This window comes from Equus asinus, chromosome 3 (assembly GCF_041296235.1).
Source record: "Equus asinus isolate D_3611 breed Donkey chromosome 3, EquAss-T2T_v2, whole genome shotgun sequence".
Taxonomy (NCBI): domain Eukaryota; kingdom Metazoa; phylum Chordata; class Mammalia; order Perissodactyla; family Equidae; genus Equus; species Equus asinus.
The window spans coordinates 86270755-86291976 of NC_091792.1; the positions used below are offsets into that span (position 1 = coordinate 86270755).

General features: G+C 37.2%; 1 protein-coding gene across 8 annotated transcripts in view; it reads right to left on the reverse strand.

Moving 5' to 3' along the window:
* The window catches only part of PDLIM5 (PDZ and LIM domain 5), a 196142-nt gene that overhangs the window by 20828 nt on the left and 154092 nt on the right, over positions 1-21222 (reverse strand). For all 8 annotated transcript variants that reach the window (XM_070505354.1, XM_014839400.3, XM_070505353.1 and 5 more), the window contains one exon: positions 3076-3250. In XM_070505354.1, the coding sequence (XP_070361455.1) occupies positions 3076-3250 (175 nt within the window). The remainder of the gene's footprint in view (positions 1-3075; positions 3251-21222) is intronic.

A 21222-nucleotide genomic window follows, 5' to 3' on the forward strand; every position in this document is an offset into this window, starting at 1 on the left:
TAATACAAGTGGTCAATAGATTTTAATGCCACTAGATGTAACAGTCAAGAAATAAGCTAGAGTTTTGATAAGCCCATTCTATAAGGGACACTAAAATGTGGTTTTGGCTATATTAGCCTGATTTTCTATTTCCCTTCATACCAGCACTCCAACAGTCAGTCCATTCATGAATATAAAGGTCAAAGGCATGGTACTTCCACCATAAACGGACTGGAAATGTTCCAAAGCAACCTTAATCAAGGCTTCAGTAAAATTTCCTAAAATTTAACACCCTATCCATATGTAAAAGCAACTAATCCAAGTAATGCCTAAACAATACAATTTAGGCAAAACACGTATAATCTTTTCGAGGTTCAAATAAACCAAAAAATTTTAAACATTAGATCCAAATAAAATGATGTGTATAATTTTAAGCTAAATATGTTCTATAAGAGATATCTAGTTCAGTATTAATGTTGAGTGATTTAGGTTTCCGAGGTTTTCCAAAAACAATTAACTTTGTTAAAACAAACAAAATCCACCAAAATGGATTTCCCTTTTTAATATATTTTCTTTAGAAATGTTTTTGAAAATTTTAAATATTTAGAAAATAAATACAAAATAAAACAATATAAATTACAAACAAATAAATTATAAAGGAATCTTAAACTTCTCAGAGTTTGCCAGGTTGCAGTATTCTATATTCAAACTATCAAGCCTGCAACTGCAGCTTGTTTTTAAAACAGGTGTCCAAGAGAATGTCACTTGATCTAAGGCTCCCTGCTCTGGTTAAGTGATACTGAAAACCGAGGCCAAGAACTAGAATTATACTTTGATGAGGTCTGTGAACTGACCACAATCTATTCAAGCTGCAGTAGCACTTGAGCACCAAGCAAATGCGCACGTTAATTACTGTTATATGAGCTTGACATGAACTAATACCTGGTCCTATTAACTTCCCTAGGAGATGAAGCTTTAACGCTTAACTGATAACAAGTGCTGGTATAATCCAGACAATACAAAATTTAACAGATGAGGGGGCAGAAAGTGATGGCCATTCATGTTGTTAACATAATATATATTTATTTCACATGGCAGGAAGATGATGCATTAAAATTACATCCTGGTCTAGCATTAAAACTGAAACCAAGGAAGGTATGGGTGGGGAATGTAATTTCTGTTTTGATCTTCATATTTTCTTCATACTAAGTTTTTCAGATGTGCTGTACTGATTACAGGATGTTACAGAATTTGATAATCACACAACAAGAAGAAATCAGCAACTTATACAGTTTGACGCTTTGTTAACCCATCCAGTAATTACTTGCTTACAACAGCACACAAATAGCAGCCGTGAATCCTGTCTTCATAACGGCGTTTTTATCCAGAATATTTTATCCCTAAATACCAGTCTAGGTAACCAAAGTGCCCTAACTTACAGAAACATGTTACAAGTCAGAGCTTTTACTTTATTAACATTAAACTTAAAAAATACAGTTAGTAACTAAAAACATTGTTTCGCTTTGGGGACAAAGCAATACCACACTAGATTTTCTAACAGTTTAAATATTTCTGTGAGGCAGTAACCCTAAAGTAGTACTGTCCAGAAAATGACTCTAGCCAAATCGATACTATGGCCTGAACGATGGCAAGTCCGGAGTCACGTGTGATCTCTTCAAGTCACACGCTCACCGAGCGCCTTCTGGGTGCTGGACACTGCACTCGACTCTGAAACCTCTACTGACTCTCTCCTTCTCCCCATAACCACCATCACTAGCCCCAGCCCACTGGCTAGCTCTTACCAAGCAGGTACTCACTGAGGAAAACACAACAGAAGTGAAAAACAACAGCTTGCAAAATACGATATCACGATTCCATTTCTGTAAAACATCTGTCCTTCTGTGTGTGTGTTTTCAAGTGTGAACTAAAATATTAACAGCAGTTATCTGGGGAGGTGAAATTATGAATGAACTTTTATTTTTGCTTTCTGTTTTTCTATATTTTTGAAACGTCACAATGAACATGGACTACCTTTAAAATACAAAAGCTATTTTATTTGCAATCACGTACTGTGTGCTGTATTCTTGACACATTTATTATTTAATGGTTAAGGAGGAGAGTATTTATGTCTGGTTCTTAAATAAGGTAGTGAGGCTTGTCTCCATTTTGAGTATTAACTAGAAACATTATCCTAGACAATAATTATGTAACAGAGGCAGGGAAAATGCAAGCAAGTCTCAACCTCATTCAACTTTAGGGAAGCCATTGTTTCAACCATTTCAAAACAGGATAAATTAAAAATGAGGAGAGAGCTTGAGCAGTCATTTCAACCGATCATTTGTCACTGCCAACAAAGCCACTCACCAAGAGGCAACAAGGTCCTGCTGGGGGGCTCCCTGGAGCCAACACCCACACCTCTACCTCCTAACGGTTTAAAAGCCACTTATTAAGAAATGCTCAGAGATTTAGTAAATGCCAGGACAGTACACTCATTTAAGATCTCTGGGCCTTTTTTCTTTCTTGGAATTTAAGAGACAATAAAATAGATTTGGATAAAAAACATTTTAAAGAAGCAGGTTATGACCGATCTAAAATTTAAAGCATTTATGAATAGATCTGAAGGTAATTATATCTCTCAGTGCTTAGGTATTTGAAAATCCAATTTCTTTTCTCTAGGGCTCAAAGTTCTTTATTTTATGTCACTAGTCATTTTTCATCTGAATGAAAGTCCTCACTTTTATAATTTGTAAAATAATGAAGTTCAGATAAATGATCCTAAGGGTCCCTTCAAGTCTTAAAATTTTATTCTCTGAAGGGCCACATTAATCATTATTTTTCCTTAGTTCTGATAGGAATTAATAACTGACAAAATGGGCATTTTTAGTTTTATTTTCACAGAGCTCAGAATTACTTTTCATTAAAATAGATTCTAACAAATCTATATATTCATATTTATCTATTTCAGTAATAACTATTACATAGAAATATGGCCAAGAATATTTTCACTAAGAAAATTTCAAATCTTTCAGAATATTAAAAAGAAATCCATACTGGTATTAAGTACTTTCAAGAAAATTTCAAAAACAAACAACCAACCTGATGACCTGGTTGCAGTGGGCGCACATTGGGGTCCGCTTCCCAGCTGGAATGTGCTCGGCTCTCTGCACTAAAGTATCCTGGTCGCCTGGCTGGGGCTGCCCCCCTGCTGAGCTGGCTGGTGCCCCTGCTCCTGAGGAAGTCGCACTGTTTGAGATTCTTCCAGTGGAAGGTGCTGGGGTTAAAATACAGAAGGATCAGAACGAGAATAAGCCAAATATAAACTTTTTCTAATAATCAAATGATAATACTACTTAACAAAATAATCTATTCACTTGCTTATATACTCACTCACTCACATTTATAGAGAGGTTATGTACCAAACACTGGACTGTGACTACAGAAATAATTAGAAAAGAAAATCCAGGATTACCACACAGTGAAAGAGACACGACAGGCTGTCATCACTGTCATTTCTCTACCCTTCTTCCTATTTACCTAGTAACCACTACTTATTGTTTATGATTCAGCCCAGAAGTCCACTGCTCCAAAAATCCTCCCTAAACCACCTTTCCCCACTGCACCCTCCACATAATCCACATTAAATGTTTCTCCGTGTCCACGTTCTCATAATTTTCTCTGCATGACTTTATTATTGCTTTTACAACATATATGTATCTTTTCCTCTCCAACTAGATAGAAAGCTCCCTGAGGGCAGGAACTATGTCTTATTCATTACCCTAGAACTAATACAGTATCTGAAATGAATAAATAAACTGGAATCAACACATTAATGAATGAATGTGAAAACTGTGAGGGATGGAAACCAATGGAAGGCCTGCTCCTTACCCATAGGCAATTAAAATGCAAGGGAAGAAAAAGACACTGAAAAGGTTTAAAAGGAACAACTTTTAAGAAAAGCATATAAATAAATAAACACAGTGTCTGTCTGTCTGTGTGCATATTGACAGGATACATATTAAAGTTGTGGTTAGAACTGGATAGGATTAATTAGGAAAACTGAAAGGATAACTCTCCCTCACCGGAAGAAAGCCTGTTTGTAATGATGTGCAATTACAGATCCAGAAACCCCGTTTATAAACACAGCACATCTCCTACAGTGCTCCGCCCGGCACTTGAGCTGTTAAACAGCACTTTACAGGCCAGGGAGCCTACTATTGCCCATGCTTCCAGTGAGTCAACTGGACTAGGAACATGGTTTCATTCTCTTGGACTCACATTTTCCCTTATAGAAATGGGAAAGAAAATCACTGTAATAATTCACTTTGCACATTCTCTTCCTTGTTACCTCAGCACAGCACAACTGCCTCCTCTGTGAGCCTTCAATTTCTATCTCCAGGCCTGAGTTCCCTCGGAGCGCCTGATATGCATTTTTCAATGCCAAAACCTGTTCCTGTCTTTAAATTCAAGACATGCAAAACGGATTTCACCTTCTTGCACACACTACCAGCTCCTCCTAAGAATTCCTATAGGTTTGGATTCTCACACGTACTCAGGCGCAGCCCTCTGCCTCCTACAGCCCTGACAGTTAGTCCCCAGATGCTAACACCTGTTTCACTGTAAATGTTTCCAAGGTCTGTCCCTTCTTTTTAATCCAAACCCACGCTCTATCCTTTGAGTCCTGGTCTTGAATCCCTCAAGCCTGGACAGTTGCAAGTCTCCAAACCAGCCTCTCTGCTGCCTGTCTCTTTTTCAACCTATTCTGCTAGATTCCTTTTCCAAATACACTACTCTGGTCCTATTTGCTTGCTTGTAAAGCTTCCGTAACTCCCCACTGCAAACTAGACGCAGTCCTGACAGTCCAGTTCCTCAGTGAGTGCACCCTAATCTTCGCTAAAGCCTTGTCTTTGATGCTCACCTACATCCCTGTCCTCATCAACATACTCGATTGTACTTATTTAATATTTAATTTGGGCATCACTATCTGAAGGCACTATTCTCAGATCCTTACAACAGCTCTATGATTTAGGCACGATTAGCACCATTTTTTACTCTATCTGAGGCAAAGAGTGGTTAAGAAATCAGCCCAACGACACACAGCAAATAAAGGGCAATCCTGAACCCAGGCAGTCTGGCTCCAGAGTCTGTGCTCCTAAACGCTATGCCATAGTCTACTCACTGTCTCTTGGACATGCCATGCCAGACCCTACTTCCATGACCCTCAGCCAATGAAACGTTCCTTTCTCCACTACCAGTCATAGTTTTCCCATTCTGCAAGGCTCACGGGAGGTCCGTTTTTTTCCCCAGCATCTCTGAGCATCCCAGCCAGAAGTGTTCTCTCGCTCCTTTTAACATCTATAACAAGTCCGCCTGTATAATTTACTTGGTATTTATCAATATCCTGTAGTATCTTTTCCTTCCTAAGTCAATGATAAACTCTTAAAAAATGAGGACAGACTACATACTTCTTTCTACCCACTACCAGAAAACTGCCTTTACAAATAGAAAGCAAAAAATTAATATTTAATCAAATAAATGAAAGAGAATGTTCCAAATCACTTTCATTTTGCCTTTTTAAAGAACACTGTTAAGACAGATATTTTAAAAATGTGGATTAGCTTCAGGATTTCAAACAGTGGGAAAGTTACCAATTGAAAAATCTGAAAATCAGACCTCAAAGAGAGTCAAACCCTTTCATCTACCATATGCCTTTATTTTATCACATTATCTATGCATAAGCCCTAAAGTACTGAGTCACTGAGACATTTTTAGCAATAAAAGAGCATAGTAATTCTCCATCAGTCATTGTAAAATGGGACATAATCCATCTGGTCCGTGCCTCAAGGAGAAGGTACCTGGGGAATGAACTTATTTAACATGAGAAGCCATTCTTAACCACGAAACATGTGACTGTGTCTTAAACACATAGAAAAAGACTCTAAACTTGCTGCTGTTCCTTTCTTGGGAAGAAAAACCTTGCTTTCTGTTACGGCCCCATTTTAACCACTTTGGATAAGACAGAAATTCTCACACCTCCGTTTTGTTGCTGTGTTGCTAGCACGTTGGCCCGCACACAACGCTACACAAGCCCTGCTAATTACCAGGCCCGGGACGCTGCCAAGGCACAGTTATTTCCCGAATGAACACAGTGACGCTTCACTTCTTCAGACTGAATTTCTCACTACTCGAGCACAGCAACGGGTGACTTTTGAGCCGTCAGGTGCCAAGCCTGGGCCTCTGCTCGCCTGGCTTACTGGGAAAGGGAGGTGTGAGAAGGTGAGGTCTGGGGAGAGAGGAAGCATCACACTTTGAGCCCTGCTTCCTTCATAATTCTGTGGAGAACTGCACTCCCAGACGGAGAAAAACAGTCTTGCCTGGGCAGTACAGAGACCAAATGCTCCAAATTTACAGAACTCAGCATAAAAATCACTTCCGTAGAAAAAAACATACATCTCTTTAGAGACGGCAGTTTGCAGATGATAATCTACTTATTTGTAAGAAAAAATAGTTTTTTCTTTTAATTTCTAGTAGAATTATTGAATAGGAGCACTGAATTAGCCCCATTTCATAACCTAGGAATCTAAGTCACAAAAAATTGAAGTGACTTATTCAAACTGAATAATGAGTGAGTCAGTAAAGTGTCACGAGAACGTTAGAAGGAAGTCAGTTCTTGATGCATTTTCCTTGTTAACCTTAATTTTGAGCAACTTCTATTAAATTTGGCTTCTTTTGTGGCTAATCTCTACCCCACTGGGACCATGTTTGAAAATTAATTTTTTTTCTTTTGTATCAAATACATTTCAGCACCACAAAACTTACCCGAAATGTAAAGTCACCAGCTACTCTTCAAACAACTAGTGTTGGTGAGAATATCTTTGATTAACTTTAGAATTGTCACTGACAAGTCTTCTACAGGTTTAGAATGACATACATTCATACTTATTCTATGCTTCTGTTTTTCAGCACCATGATAGTCAAACCCAAGATTACAAAGATTATCATTAAATAAGTAAACATAAATTAGTGGGAAACCTAGCAGCATACTAGAATACTTTCTCAGTATATAATACGTAAAGTTGTCAGTTTAATCAAGTAAAATATATTCAACCCAGAATATGCTGAGTTGCTAGTTCCTAAAATATTTGTCATAGTGATATACTGAGAATTCTAAGGGGTAATACTTTCTAAAAAAGCAAACAGACTCCTGACTTATTAAACATGAAATTTAATTTACTACAAACAAATAAACATCTCTTTTGGACTATGGACTATAAATTGGAGACAAGGAATTTTAAAAAAATGGACCATATAATATTCCTTAATTTAGTAGAACACCTACCTCCTGTTATTGGGTAAATCTTTGTGATACATCATTTGGAAAGATACAGTGAAAATTCTTTACCCTAGAAAGATCTTAATTTCATTTTTCCTCAAGCAGACTGAGGTTTGCATTATTTAGCAAATTAGTTAACACAAGTTTTAAGCAATCTTATCCTGAGATTTAATTTTCTCTTCTAATTACTGAAAGGCCCTAACCAAGTGACTATCAAGTTTATCCAAGTAACTTCATTAATGGGCCACATAAGTATACTATTGGGGATTTGTATAATATTATAATATTATGTGTTATGTATACATATATTACATGTGTAATATATAACATCATAAAATAATATGTAATATATAAGGAATTGGAAACTATCTAATTATTTACTATATGCTTCAAAAATAGCTGAACTCACTAAAAGGCATTTGTTTATACAGTTTCCAGAGAGAAAAAACAGATTAAGATAAACAGAATTCCTGATAGTACAAAGTGTGAATTCTCTGAAAATAGATGTTTTCTAACTGCACTAAGAATAAGGTGAGTTATTTGACATTTTTGTTTTCTATCCCTGTTCAAACAAGGCTGTTAACTCTAAACCAATACACTCAAAAAAACCAAGTAGTGAGGATTATAGTGTACATGTTAATCATCTCACCAGAACGTACTCACACAGGCATGAAATTCATCAGTTAACTCTCTTGGTTCAAGTCAAATTATTCAACTCCCAGTAAAATATTCTTAGTACTGATACGTGCTAGGTAAAAAAATACTACATTTTGTCAAACTTTACTTGGAAACGTAATGTAAGTCAATGGGGCTGGGGGATGATATCCCAAAAAGTAAACTTAAGTGAAAAGTGATGTTGCTAGTATCTTCTAAGGCAGGTTACTCCTACTAGATTTTTGAATTGCTGAACACACCACTGAGTAGGTGAGCAAGTTTGGTGTTGGAAGATGAACTGCTCATGACAATATGAGCTACACATAACCTGATGACTTCTTACACCTCCATGGTACACCCTGGTCTAAGAACCACCATCTCTTGCTTGACTTACTGCAGTGACTGCCTATAGATCTTGCTTCACCCTTGCCAACAAGAGGTCAGTAAAAACTAGGTCAGATAATGATACTCTTCTGCTCAAAACCCTCCAATAGCTTCCTTCTAACTCAGAACTGAAACCAAAGGTCCTACAGAATCTAGTCCTGCTCTTTCTCTGATCTGATCTGCCATTACCCCTATGCCCACTATATATGAGGCACACTGGCTTCCTTGCTATTTCTCTAAATGGCCAATATGCTTCTGACTCAGGGTCTTTGTACTTTCTATTCCTTCTGCCTGGAAATCTTTTCTCCAGCCATTTGTACGGCTTGCTCCCTCACTTCCTTCAGGTTCTGTGCTCAAAGGCCATTTTATCAACATGGCTTTCTCTGACCATCCTATATGAAAACAGCAACCCCTTCCCCTACAAACCAGCATTCTCTATACTCCTTAACTGTTTTACCTCTCTCCATAGTGCTCATCTCCATCTTACATACACTTTTTTTATTTCTTTTTAAAAAATCTATCTCTCCACACCTTGAGACCAGGGCTGCTGTCTATTTAATTCGTTGCTCTATCTCTAACACCTGGAACAGTCCCTGGCATATTGCTTAATAAATCTTTGTTTAGAGAATGAATAACCCCAGCACCAAAACTATTGTCTTCCCACTAAAAGGAGCCAGACTCCTTAGAGAAACTGCTGATTCTAGGATTGGGGCAAAAAATGAACATGGGAAGTCTAGAATATCTTGTCAACTTAAAACAGCAGAGCAGCTCTCCAAGACTACGAGAGTTGTCTCAAATGCACTCCAAGAAGCACGTGGGGCAGTTTGAGCACTAACAAGAATAAGAACCACAAACGACTGAAACGCTGGAAATATGTTTAAACCCACGAGCTCACAATAACTCCAGAATTTAAAAAAACTGCATTGATCTTCTTTAGAAGATGCTAAGGAACCAATTCATTATTTTAAAAACCAGTAAAATTTAATAAAGGGGAGGAATCAAGCTTTCATAATTTCTCACCTCATAAGTGATATTGCATTTATATCCCACTCATTCCCTTGCCATCTCTGAACTATTCTGAAGCAAATTCAAGGTCTGTCATTTAATACATAATATTTCAGTATGATCTTTAAAACAGTACTCTTTTCTAAAAACCTAACCATAATACCATTATTACACCTAAAATAAAATAATTTTTAACATCATCATATAACCAGCCAATTTTCAATTTTCTTCTGATTATCCGCTTATTAGTTTTCTATTGTTGTTTTAACAATTACTAAAAACTTACTGGCTTAAAAACAACCCAAGTGTAGTGTTTTACTGTTCTACATGGATATTACTGGGCCAAAATCAAGGTGTTGGCAGGGCTGTGTTCTGAAGGCTCCAGGGAAAATTGTTTCCTTACTTTTTCCAGCTTCCAGAGGCTGCCCAAATTCCATGGGTCATGGCCCCCTTCCACCACCTTCGAAGCCAGCAACAGCAGGTTGAGTCCTTACATTGCATCAGTTTCACCCTCCCTTCTGCCTCCCTCTTTTTTTTTTTTTTGAGGAAGATTAGCCCTGACCTAACATCTGCTGCCAATCCTCTTCTTTTTGCTGAGGAAGACTGGCCCTGAGCTAAGATCTGTGCCCATCTTCCTCTAGTTTATATGTGGGACGCCTACCACAGCATGGCTTGCCAAGCAGTGGCATGTCTGCCCCTGGGATCCAAACTAGCGAACCCCGGGCTGCCGATGCGGAATGTGCACACTTAACTGCTGCACCACCAGGGCTGGCCACCCTCTTTTACTTTTAAAGACGCTTGTGATTACATTGAACTCACCTGGATAATCTACATATTTTAAGATCAGCTGATAAGCAATGGTAATTCCATCTGCATCCTTAATTCCCCTTTGCCATGTAATATTAACATATTCACAGGTTCTGGGTATTACGATAGGGATGTCTTTGTCGCAGGAAGTGCGCATTATTCTGCCTACCACACACATCCCAACACAATTTAATCAGGATCCAAATAAGGTCCATACATTACATTTGGTTGTTTGTCTCTTCAAGCTCTTCTCATCTGTAATTCACTTTATCTCCCCACTCCTTGCAATATACATGTAGAAGAAACCAAGTCTCTAGTTATATATATGTGTGTGTATACACATATATACACACATTTACATCTGAACTTTTTTCTATAGTACAAAGTTTTAAAAAAAGAAATTTTATACATACTAAATTGTTTCATCTTTACAACAACATATAAGGTATTACTATTACTATTTAATGTATCAAGAATACAAAGCTTAGAAAGGATAAATGACTTTCCCACAGACATGTAGAACAATAATATAAAGCAAATGTGTTTTGAACAGCCACTTTGTACCAAATAACGTGTTAGGCTTTACCACTAAGAATAAGACAGACATGATTTATGCTCTCATGGAGTTTAAAGATGGTAAGAGAACAGAAACAGCCAATTATGTCATAATGGGATAAGTGCTAGAATGATGGAAAGATGATGAGTTTAATTACAGATATTCATTCACTTAGGATATACTGAAAGCCCACAATGTGGCAGGCACTCTGCTGTGCACGGGTGCACCAGAGAACAAAACATGTGCGGTCCCTTCCCTCCTAGAGCTCATAGTTGGGTTTTTTTGAGTTGGTAGTGCTTGTGGTTCGTCTAAGTACAGACAGTCTATTGAATGTATGAACCCAGGAAAAAGATCTGAGCTAGAAGAATTGAGTCAAGAGTCTTCAGTATGAGGATGATATTTGAGGCTGTGAGAGTTAATGAGATTGTTCAGGGAAAGAGTAGCATAAAAAGAGAAGAACTCTTAAGGCAGAAGGCAAATGACATAAACACCTTGGGGACAGAGAGAGGGAGGGGAAAAACCAGGAGAGTGCATTTCCAGGAGAGTGGAGAATTTGAGATCTAAAACCATTTCTGTCTGCCTCCAAAGCCTGTGTGCCTACGCATTCATCCTTCAAGCTATCATGTGCCTACTGTGTGCCAAGCTCTTTCTAGTCATGGCTTTAACTCATGAAAACACGAAGGGAGATCTCCCCAAATGTGATCTGAACCTGAGTACTAACTTCTGGACCATTTCAGCAGGAGGTGATAGTGATAACTGAGAAGAGTAATTTCTGCTATTTTAATTTCCTCAACGAGTCTGCTAGGATAAATTTAGGAATGATGTACGAAAGCATTATTTTTTATTTGCCCTGGGGTGCCTAATGGCTTAGATTCTCACTTTTAAGCCCTTCCTGTATTCCATAAAAGATGAGTTTCCTACAGACATCTAACTTTCTTTCCCTAAACCTGGCTGCCCATACTTTTCAGCCATTATAATTAATGGCTTCAAAATTCTTGAAATAAAACATACAGATATAAGGCTAGAGTCTTCATGTTTTGAGGAACATTTAGGAGGATTTATGTATTCTGCTTCAGAAAGGGAAATAGAATTAGAGAGCCAAGATTTTTTCTAAGGATAAACAGGCTTGTAGCATTAGAATGGTGAATCCATTCTGCTGTACAAACGCTATATTGGTATAAATATTTCAACTACTACATTTGAATTAAGATAAAGCAGCAGAGAAAGTTTTGGCAGTAAATCTAGGATAACCATAAAATATTTTTTTAATTCCTGGAATATTTCATTCTTATTAAATCATAAATAAGACTGATATAAAAAATACTAATGTACCCTCGCCAAAGAAAAAGAGACAAATGCCTACAGTCTCAAAAGGACAGAAGTCAGATGTGAGGTTTTATGGTGTGAAAAACAACTGGCTCAACTGGGAGGGGTATTCCTGTTATAAACGCTCAGGCTAATGTTGTACTCATATAAATAACTACGCTACATCAAAGTGACATGCGGGCACTTGGGGAGATAAAATATTGTAATTCAACATCTCAGAGAGTATGTTCACAAAGGTATGGTAGAAATTTTACACATACTAAATTGGGTGGCAGTGATGGCAACACACTTGCTTATTATCGTGCACAGCAAGTGCCTTCTTCTCTGCCCTTCCCCAACCATCTCAAACAGATGGTGGCCAAGAGAAGCACAGAATCTGTGCATTCTATCTGTCAAGCTCCTTATGATGGAAGCATAAACAACAGTCTACTCTTCATAATCCAGGCATGAAATCATATCCAGTAGAAACAGAAAAGGTTTAAAGTTAAGCCAAGATCTAGGATCAGAGGAAAGTACATTCTAGAGAGGTTTGTGCAAATTTTATTAAATGGAATCAAGGATTTTTTTATTCAATGATTAAAAGCAAAATTGGACAGATTAAACTATTATCGTTTCTCTAAGCAGTGGAGAATGCTGGTATGTATGCCATAAAGAATTGGAACAGGTGCGCCCAAGGCTGAGTATCAAATATTTCCACAACTTCAGGAGGTTAGTTTCTTCCATTAGCAACCAGCCTTTCAACTCTAAGAACCCAGATTAAACTGGATCTAGAGTGTCTTAATTAAAGTGAGTGTGGGGACTTGGATTAGGTTCCATTCTCTTCTTTCATAATTTCTTGCATCACACATCATCAAAATTCAGGATACACAGAGTTGCCTTTTTCTCCCTACTAACTGACCTTACACAGAAAACTTCCATTTGGTCAGAGTTACAAGTAAAAAAAACAGTCCATACCTTGCAGACAAAGATATGAGATCTTAAAATGACTGGTTTTGCCATGATTCTACTAAAAATCAACAAATTTTTTATTTATCAGTTAGTTATATATATCTTATGTGATTTCCCAAATAATCTCCATATCACTGTCTCAATTACTGATTTTATAATGGAAAGACAAGTCCAGACTCTATGTTAAAAAAAAAAAGAGGGGGAGAATAAAGAAAAAGTAACAAAAAAGAAAAACGCAGATAAAATATTCACAGAAAAACAATCTGGGTAGTGACTCACGACCTCAAGGATACCAAAGCGAATCACTAGCGAACTCATACAGACTCTAGAAGGTAAGAATTTATTGAAAATATTAAATTTGTAGAATTTTGCTCATATTCAGATGAGAAAACCATAAAGACCTATATTAAAATTATTTATACTCACATTATATCTAAAATCCTTATCTCATTTCCCAAGTAACATGAAACCCAAATGGGCTTGGCTTTTACCATTTTCCCACCAATTTTCATCTATTTCTATAAGTGAGAAAGCAGGCCCATCTCACAAATAAGGGAGAAATGTATCTCAGGTTTGAGTTGCTCATATAAATAGAATTCTTTTAATGTAGGCAAAAATACTGAAACAGAAAGGAAAAGAAAATTTAAGGAGATTTCTCCACGTCAAACAAAATCAACAATATCTCTAATGATGATTACAGGCTACCAGAAAACTTAAAACCTGGGATACTCCTTCCATTTCTATTACTACTACTAATTCTCTAAGACTTCTCTCTCAAGGAAAGTCATTAGATCTCCGAAATAAATGAAACTTTGTTATCATTTTCCAAAGCTATGCTTGAATTTCACATCTTTTAAAAGCAGAGAACACTGGTCAGCTATTTTATGCTGAAGCAGTACATCTAGCATAAAGATTAATGTTAAGATACACTTGGGCTCCTAGTTCTAATTTCTGGCATTGTGAACTCAGAAATGTCATCATGCTGGGTCTCAGTCTCCTGATCTGTAAGACAGCAACAATAATAACCACCTCAAAGTGTGCCAGGCTTAAATGAGGCATCATAAGTGCTTACTTACAGTTCCTTGAATGTTTAAGAAATGCTTCATCAATGTCAATTATTCTTAAACTCTGACATAGGATCTTACATGGTTAAGAAAAATAAAGTATCCACTCATTCAGCAACTGCTCAGAAAATACATTCAATGTTTTAGATGTAGGAACTCTTTTGGTATGAAAGCTACCTGCTCCCAGAGGTTTTCTTCTTACAAGTGATGCTCACAAGTAAACACACAACAGAGTGCCTTAGGATTAATGCTGCCAAGGGTGCTCATAACTTTCAATAAAGTTTGCATCGACTGTGCAGAATTATCAAGCATAATTTTTTTTATTCCTATGGTTTAAACCTAGGGTTGGCCATTCTTCTTCTGTAAATGGCCAGAGTGAGTATTTCAGGTTTTGTGGACCATATTATTTACATTGCAACCACTCAACTCTGCCACTGCGGCACGAAAGGAGCCACAGAACACATGTAAACAAATAAGCATGGCTGTACTCCAATAAAACTTTATTTACAAAAACAGGTGGTGGGCCAGATGTGACCAAGGACCACAGTTTGCCAACTCCTGGTTTAAACCATATGCATGAATAAGAAGGAATAATTCTTTATGAAAAGCATATATGAATAAATCCAGGTATCTTCCCTTATATAAGAGAAAATTTTAATCTCAGGATAAAAGGAAAATTGGGAGAAAGAACTTTCACAAGACCACTGGAAAGCTTCCAACATGGAAATAACTTTCAGTAAGAGGACATTTAGAAAGAAAAATAAGACAGTTAATGGTTGTTACTTTTATTTTTTCTTATCTGAGAGTCATGATTCTAAATAAAAACTTCTTGTGTAAAGAGACAGAGCATATTTACATGCTTCACACCGTGGTTTTGACAATGGACAGCTCCAGTCCGGTCTTCACGGCAAGCGGACTGTTTAGTTTAATGATGTCAAAATGCAGGGGAGCAGATGGCAATAAAACATTATTAGAAGAGATGAAACATACGCAACTGGTAGCAGTTTACTTATTCATATAAAAATTTTAAAATGGAACCAATAAATCTATCCATCTTAGCTAAACAAATCTAGTTATCTCGATTTATTACTGTAGCGTAAAGCCTACAATGAAATTTGGGATGGCTGTAGAAACAGTAATTTCCTTTCTCACCCCTATCTCCTTTAGACTTCAAATAAAAGATAGAATTTATATGCACTTATAACCGAGATGCACATCATTCAGTCTTTGATCTAATCAGATCTCACAAATATATCTGAGTCTTCCTTGAAAAAAAACCAGTAAGAATACATCAGATCTCTCCAGCTCTGTCCATAATGAATAAATAAGCTTTTCTTTATTGCTAAAATGTAGCACACACCAGAGGCAGAGTATGATAGAGGGTCAAATTAACTAGAATCTTAACTAAATTTTAAAAATAGAGTTTGGATGCAAAAAAAAATGTTACTTGAAACAGATCTTAGCAGTTGCTAGTCACCTAGTTTATCCTTCCTATGCAAGGCAGGAATACTTTCAACACTAGCCCTAAGAGATTTAGTCTCCCAAAACATATTCACTGATGTTAACTGGTGATACAGGAAAATGCACTATCTAGTTAAACAGCTAGGTTCAAATCACCATAGGACTCTGGACAATTCTTTTGACTTCTCTCAGACTCTGTCACCTCATTGGTAAAATGATGCCCATTTAAAATCTTAATGACATTATCTTATTGTACACTCTGAATAAAATGATACTTTTAAAAGTTAAAAGTATTATAAAACCATAATTATTACCACTAATCAATGATACCCACCATTTTACTGTTAGATGAGGTTGTCTGACCCCTTCAAGACTACTCACTCTATTCCTGAGTTCCAAAAGGCAAAAGGGGAATGGTGAGTATGCCCCAGGACAGGAAGGAACAGGAGCTAAAATTAACCAAATATTCATTCTGAAAAGTAAGTTTGTGCCTTTTTCCCTTTTTCATTGACCAAAAGAAATTTACTGTTCTTAAAAGACTTTCAAATGATCCCAACTTTTCTATTTACACTTTACTTGCATGTGCTTCTTCAAAATACAGTTGACAGTTTAAAAAAGAATCACCAATTTGTACAAATCTCATTGTCAATTAGGAGCCCTTGCCTTTACTGCATATATTAAAACTGTTTCACAAAGAAAAAAGAAATTCACTAATAAAAAGCTTATATACATACTACCTGATACATATAAAGAGAACGATGTCACAAGTAGAATATAGCAAAATTAATATTGTTCAATGTGAAGCATCAGGTTAAGAATGTCTAATACTACTAGTGTATTGAGTACGTCACTATAATATCAACGAAATGTCTTTACTTTCCTTGGTTGAATGTCTGTCTCCAAAGACATACTTAACAATAAAAGTAAAAAAAAAAAAAAAGAAAAAAGAAATCCAGCAACTTCTTGCCAATATCAGGGGACATAAGAACAAACAGTGAGTTGTGCGCACATACAATAAAGACAGCATGAAGGTGGCCTTATTCTCACACGTTGTAAGAACTGCTCATGAAAACAGCAAAGCAGACATTTCAGCACAGCTAGACAACACTAACGACTGTGAAAGAAAACACAACAAAGCTTTCATTTTCAACGGCTCTGTGAAATAAAGACACACTGTTTTCTATAGAAAACGGTGATTAGAGTATTAGCCAATATTGTATAGCTCAATGATTTTTTGAGTAAGAAATTATAAGTTACTTATTAAATACTTATGATAATGTCAATACATATAAGTAGTGCTACAAATGCTCTCAAAATCAACATATTTTGAAAGTGGGAAAGAAAAAAAACTGTAATAAAAAAAAATTTTAAAGCCTATCTATGTCCTTGAAAGCTTTCTGAACTACATACAAATAACAAGATGAGTGTTTAATTTTTGACTAACGGGGATCTATAGAATTTTTCTTCTTTTGTCTTGGAAGAAGCCCCTTTTCCATCTCATAATGTTTACTTCCATAACAATATGTAGTGCAAGTGCTCCCTGCAAAGGCAAGCAAGGCACTGAGGGTTATGCCAAAGCTACCAATCTCATTATTTGCAACCGTAAAGAATTTAAAGAGTCAACATGTAGAAAATGCTGATTTAGGGGAAATAAATGCACTCGTCTGAGGAAATGCTGCAAAAATAGACTAGTTATGTTATAAAACTAAACTGTATTTCTCAAGTACAAGATGCCATCCACTCAGGTTTATATTTTTTAACTAGACACATTACATAAAAAAACCTAAAGATACATTCAACCAATTTTCTGTACCATAGTCTGACTTACTCAGAACCAAGCACAGTTTCTCCAAGCCAAATACAATCCTCTACAGGTGTTTTTCTTTTCTTTTTTTTTTTTGAGGAATATTAGCCCTGAGCTAACATCCGCCACCAATCCTCCTCTTTGTGCTGAAGAAGACTGGCCCTGAGCTCACATCTGTGCCCACCTTCCAATACTTTATATGTGCGATGCCTGCCATAGCATGGCTTGTCAAGTGGTGCCACGTCCGCACCCAGGATCTGAACTGGCGAACCCTGGGCCACCAAAGTGGAACATGCGCATTTAACTGCTGTGCCACCAGGCCGGCCCCTCTACCAATGTTTTAATGAAGGACAAATACTCTACAGGGAACCAAGCTCCCTGGGAGAGCAACGCTCAGAACTTGCACCCAGTCAGGTGTGTAAGTACTCTGCATTCTCTGCTCTTGGAATTCTCTCCATTCCTCTCACCATTGCCCAGGGTAATATCTACCATCATCATCTCTATACCAGATTACTTCAACAATCTCTGAAATAGTCTCTAGGACTCCACTCTTAATCTTTACGCTGAGGTCATAATGATCTTTTAAACACTTTAACAGTATAATGATTTTTTAATAACGCAAATCTGATTGTGTCACTTTCCAGCTTACAAATCCTTTAATAGCTTCCTTTCTGCATCAATCCACACTCTTACTTTCAAAGCCCTTTCTTACCGGCCCCTATGAACCCATCCAACTTTCTGGCCACTGCACAGTCCTGCACACACTGGACTCCTTGCCCTTCCTCTTGGAAGCCAAGTTCTCTGAGAGCCTTTGCGTATGTTGTTCCTGCTCCAGGTTGGCCTCTTCCTAACAATACTCAGGGAGCATCAGCTACATGTGATTTTACTTTAGGCACAAACATTAACACTTTATTCCTGCATCATGACTCCACTATAAACAAATATATATATTCTACCTCAGCATTCTATCACTGGCACTTTATCGGTCTTTCTTCCTTTCCACTGATCCAGATTGCCACACCTTCTGACCTGGACCATGTAACCTGATTTAACTCTTTGCACCTTTTTGCTGGATTCTGTTATTTACTGGTGCCTTGCATCCAAGTTAATTTGCCCACAGTGACAAAACAGGTGAATATCCCTAATATTTCCTCTGCACTCCAATGCTGGGTTCCTCATATGTCATAAATTCCCATATTTTTTGAGAAAAAAATTCTTATGACAGGGCTGCAGATTGATTATTAGTTTTTTTACTTATTGGAAATAAATAACACTGTACTAGTTATGGTACTGCTTATGTTCACAACTTTTAAGTCTTACGGGACTTTAATGCTTCAAGGAGAACGCAGTCCTCTTCTCCTTAAGCGTATGTGCGGTTTTTAATGGCAGCCTTTGGCAGACAGCATGTGCACCTTTGATCAGCGACTGCTGTGGGAATTTCAAGTCTGGTAGGAGGAAAGAACAACGCCTTCTGAATCCCTCAAATCATATGAAGACGACATCCAAAATCAGACTGACCCATCCACTCACTCACTCGCTGTCTGGCTGACATTTGCTGAGGGCCTATCAACTGTGCCAGGGGCGGTTTAGGGGCTATAAACAAGGATTAGTGGGACATGATCCCTGTCCTCAAGGGGATCTAAAAACAGTGGTAAAAAATACCTATGTAAACAATTAAAATGAATATGATGAATGCTATAAAAAGCCATCATCAAAACTTTGTAGGAACATAGAGAAAGAATAGGCACCCATTTAGAGGGCTCAAGAAAGGTTCACAAAGGAGATGATATCTGGTCTTAAAGGATGAATAGAAATTTACCAGGGCCAGAGGGGTGGAAAAGCCTTTCAAATAACAGGAGCAGCCTGTCCACAGCACAGAGGTATATGCCCAAGGAATGGTATGAACTCGTGAACTTTAGTGCAACTCGACCACTTGGAACTGAGGAACAATATTACAAAATGAGACTGCAGAGGAAGGTTGGCGTGGAGCTGTAAAGGACCACAAGCCAAACATTCAATATGTGGGCGCAGAGAGCCCAAAACATTCTCAAGGAGGGAAGTTACATGAGGAGAACTGTTCTGTTGGATGGTAACACTGTAAGTTATGAATGCTGTCACTACAAGGTTATACCTTCTATAGGGGTAAAAACTTAAGCTTTCTTGAGTACCCTCTATGTACCAAGCACTTCAACATGTTACATCATTTAAGCTGCACAACAGTGCCATATGTGACTTTTTTAGATCCTTACTTTAAGACATAAAGAAGTTGAAGGCTCAAAATACTCCATTCAGGGAACATCCCTGGCCTTCTGAAATTCGCACCCCACAGGACAGGCATTCCTGTCCTTCAGAGCCACCACTGTCTGCAAACTGGGTGCAACGAACAATAAGCCTGACCTAGCAAAACACTGTTTATGTTCTAATGAATTAGTCACTCTCATTGTGTGCATAATGAAACTAAAGTTAGAAAACTGATGTGCTTCCAACATATAACAGCTCTGCAGGACTTTAAGACTGGATACGTGAAAAACATCTGATTGTATTTGATAAGATAGCAATATTTTATATGTATATTTGCATCAAATGAACAAAAATTACCTAATCTGGTATCCATAACCTAATCAGAATCTAGAGAAAACATTACATAGCAAATTAGGTCACCTACATAAACACAGGAACGTATTTTTAAACTTATACCAGTAAATTTACAAAGGTTTTGAAAATCTCTATCTACTTACAAACAATATGAAGGTTTCAAACATTAAAAAAATCTACTAGACATACAAACATAGTGAATTAAAATATAAGTTTAAAAAAGTACAGGGGCTGGCATGTGGCGTAGTGGTTAAGTTCGCATGCTCTGCCTCTGCAGCCCAGGGTCCGCTGGTTCGGATCCTGGGTGCGGACATGGCACTGCTCATCAAAGCCATGCTGTGGCAGGCGTCCCACATATAAAATAGAGGAAGATGGGCACGGATGTTAGCTCAGGGCTAATCTTCCTCAAAAAAAAAAAAAAGTACAAAGCCCCAATTCTGAAAAATCTCACCTTTTATGTATTTTTCTAGATCAAGTCAATGTTTCTAAAGGGATGACTGCACCTGAATTACGGAAGTATTACCAAAGACATGGGGCAAGCAGGAGGTAGCACTGCTGACCTATCTACAACTCAAGCTTGGAGTCTTACTTCTTTTGTATCTTGATACTTTCATGCCGACTAGGAACTTTTGAACATTTTGCATCCTGAATATTCAGCTCTTTATCAGTCACTGTATGTTGAACTATATGCCTAAAGAAAGGAAGATGATCCAATCTAAACTATCATGCTGCACATAAACACCTAGTTCCTATGACAGCATTCCTGCATTCTTCTAAGACTTCTGCGTAACACAGGCTATACAACACCACAAGCGAAATGACCTGAGGTTGAAAGTCAGAACTTCAGTGGAGGTAAGAGAAACCCATGATAGGTTCAGAATATGCTAGTAGGTCTTAAAATTTCAATTAGCCCTTTCAATGCAGTCTTTTTTTTGGCTATCGTTTCAAAACTACATTAGTTGTTACCCAATAGATAAAAGTATGACTAAAATACTTATTTAAATAAGTGACTTTTAAACTTTTTCTTAACTATAAAACACAGTAAGAAATACACTTCACCTCCTGACCCAAAATATATGTTTGTATGTGTGTATACATGTATATTTACATATACATAAACTAAAACCACATTTTCATAGCTTAATACCTATCCTCATTACTATACAATACTAAGTTAAAATACTTAATAAGTTAAAACATTCTTATATTTTCTATTTCACTGCTTATGAAAATACTGGCCATGATCCATTAAACTGATTTCATAATCACCTAAGTGGGTCACAGACTGCACTTCAGGGATTTCGAGCCC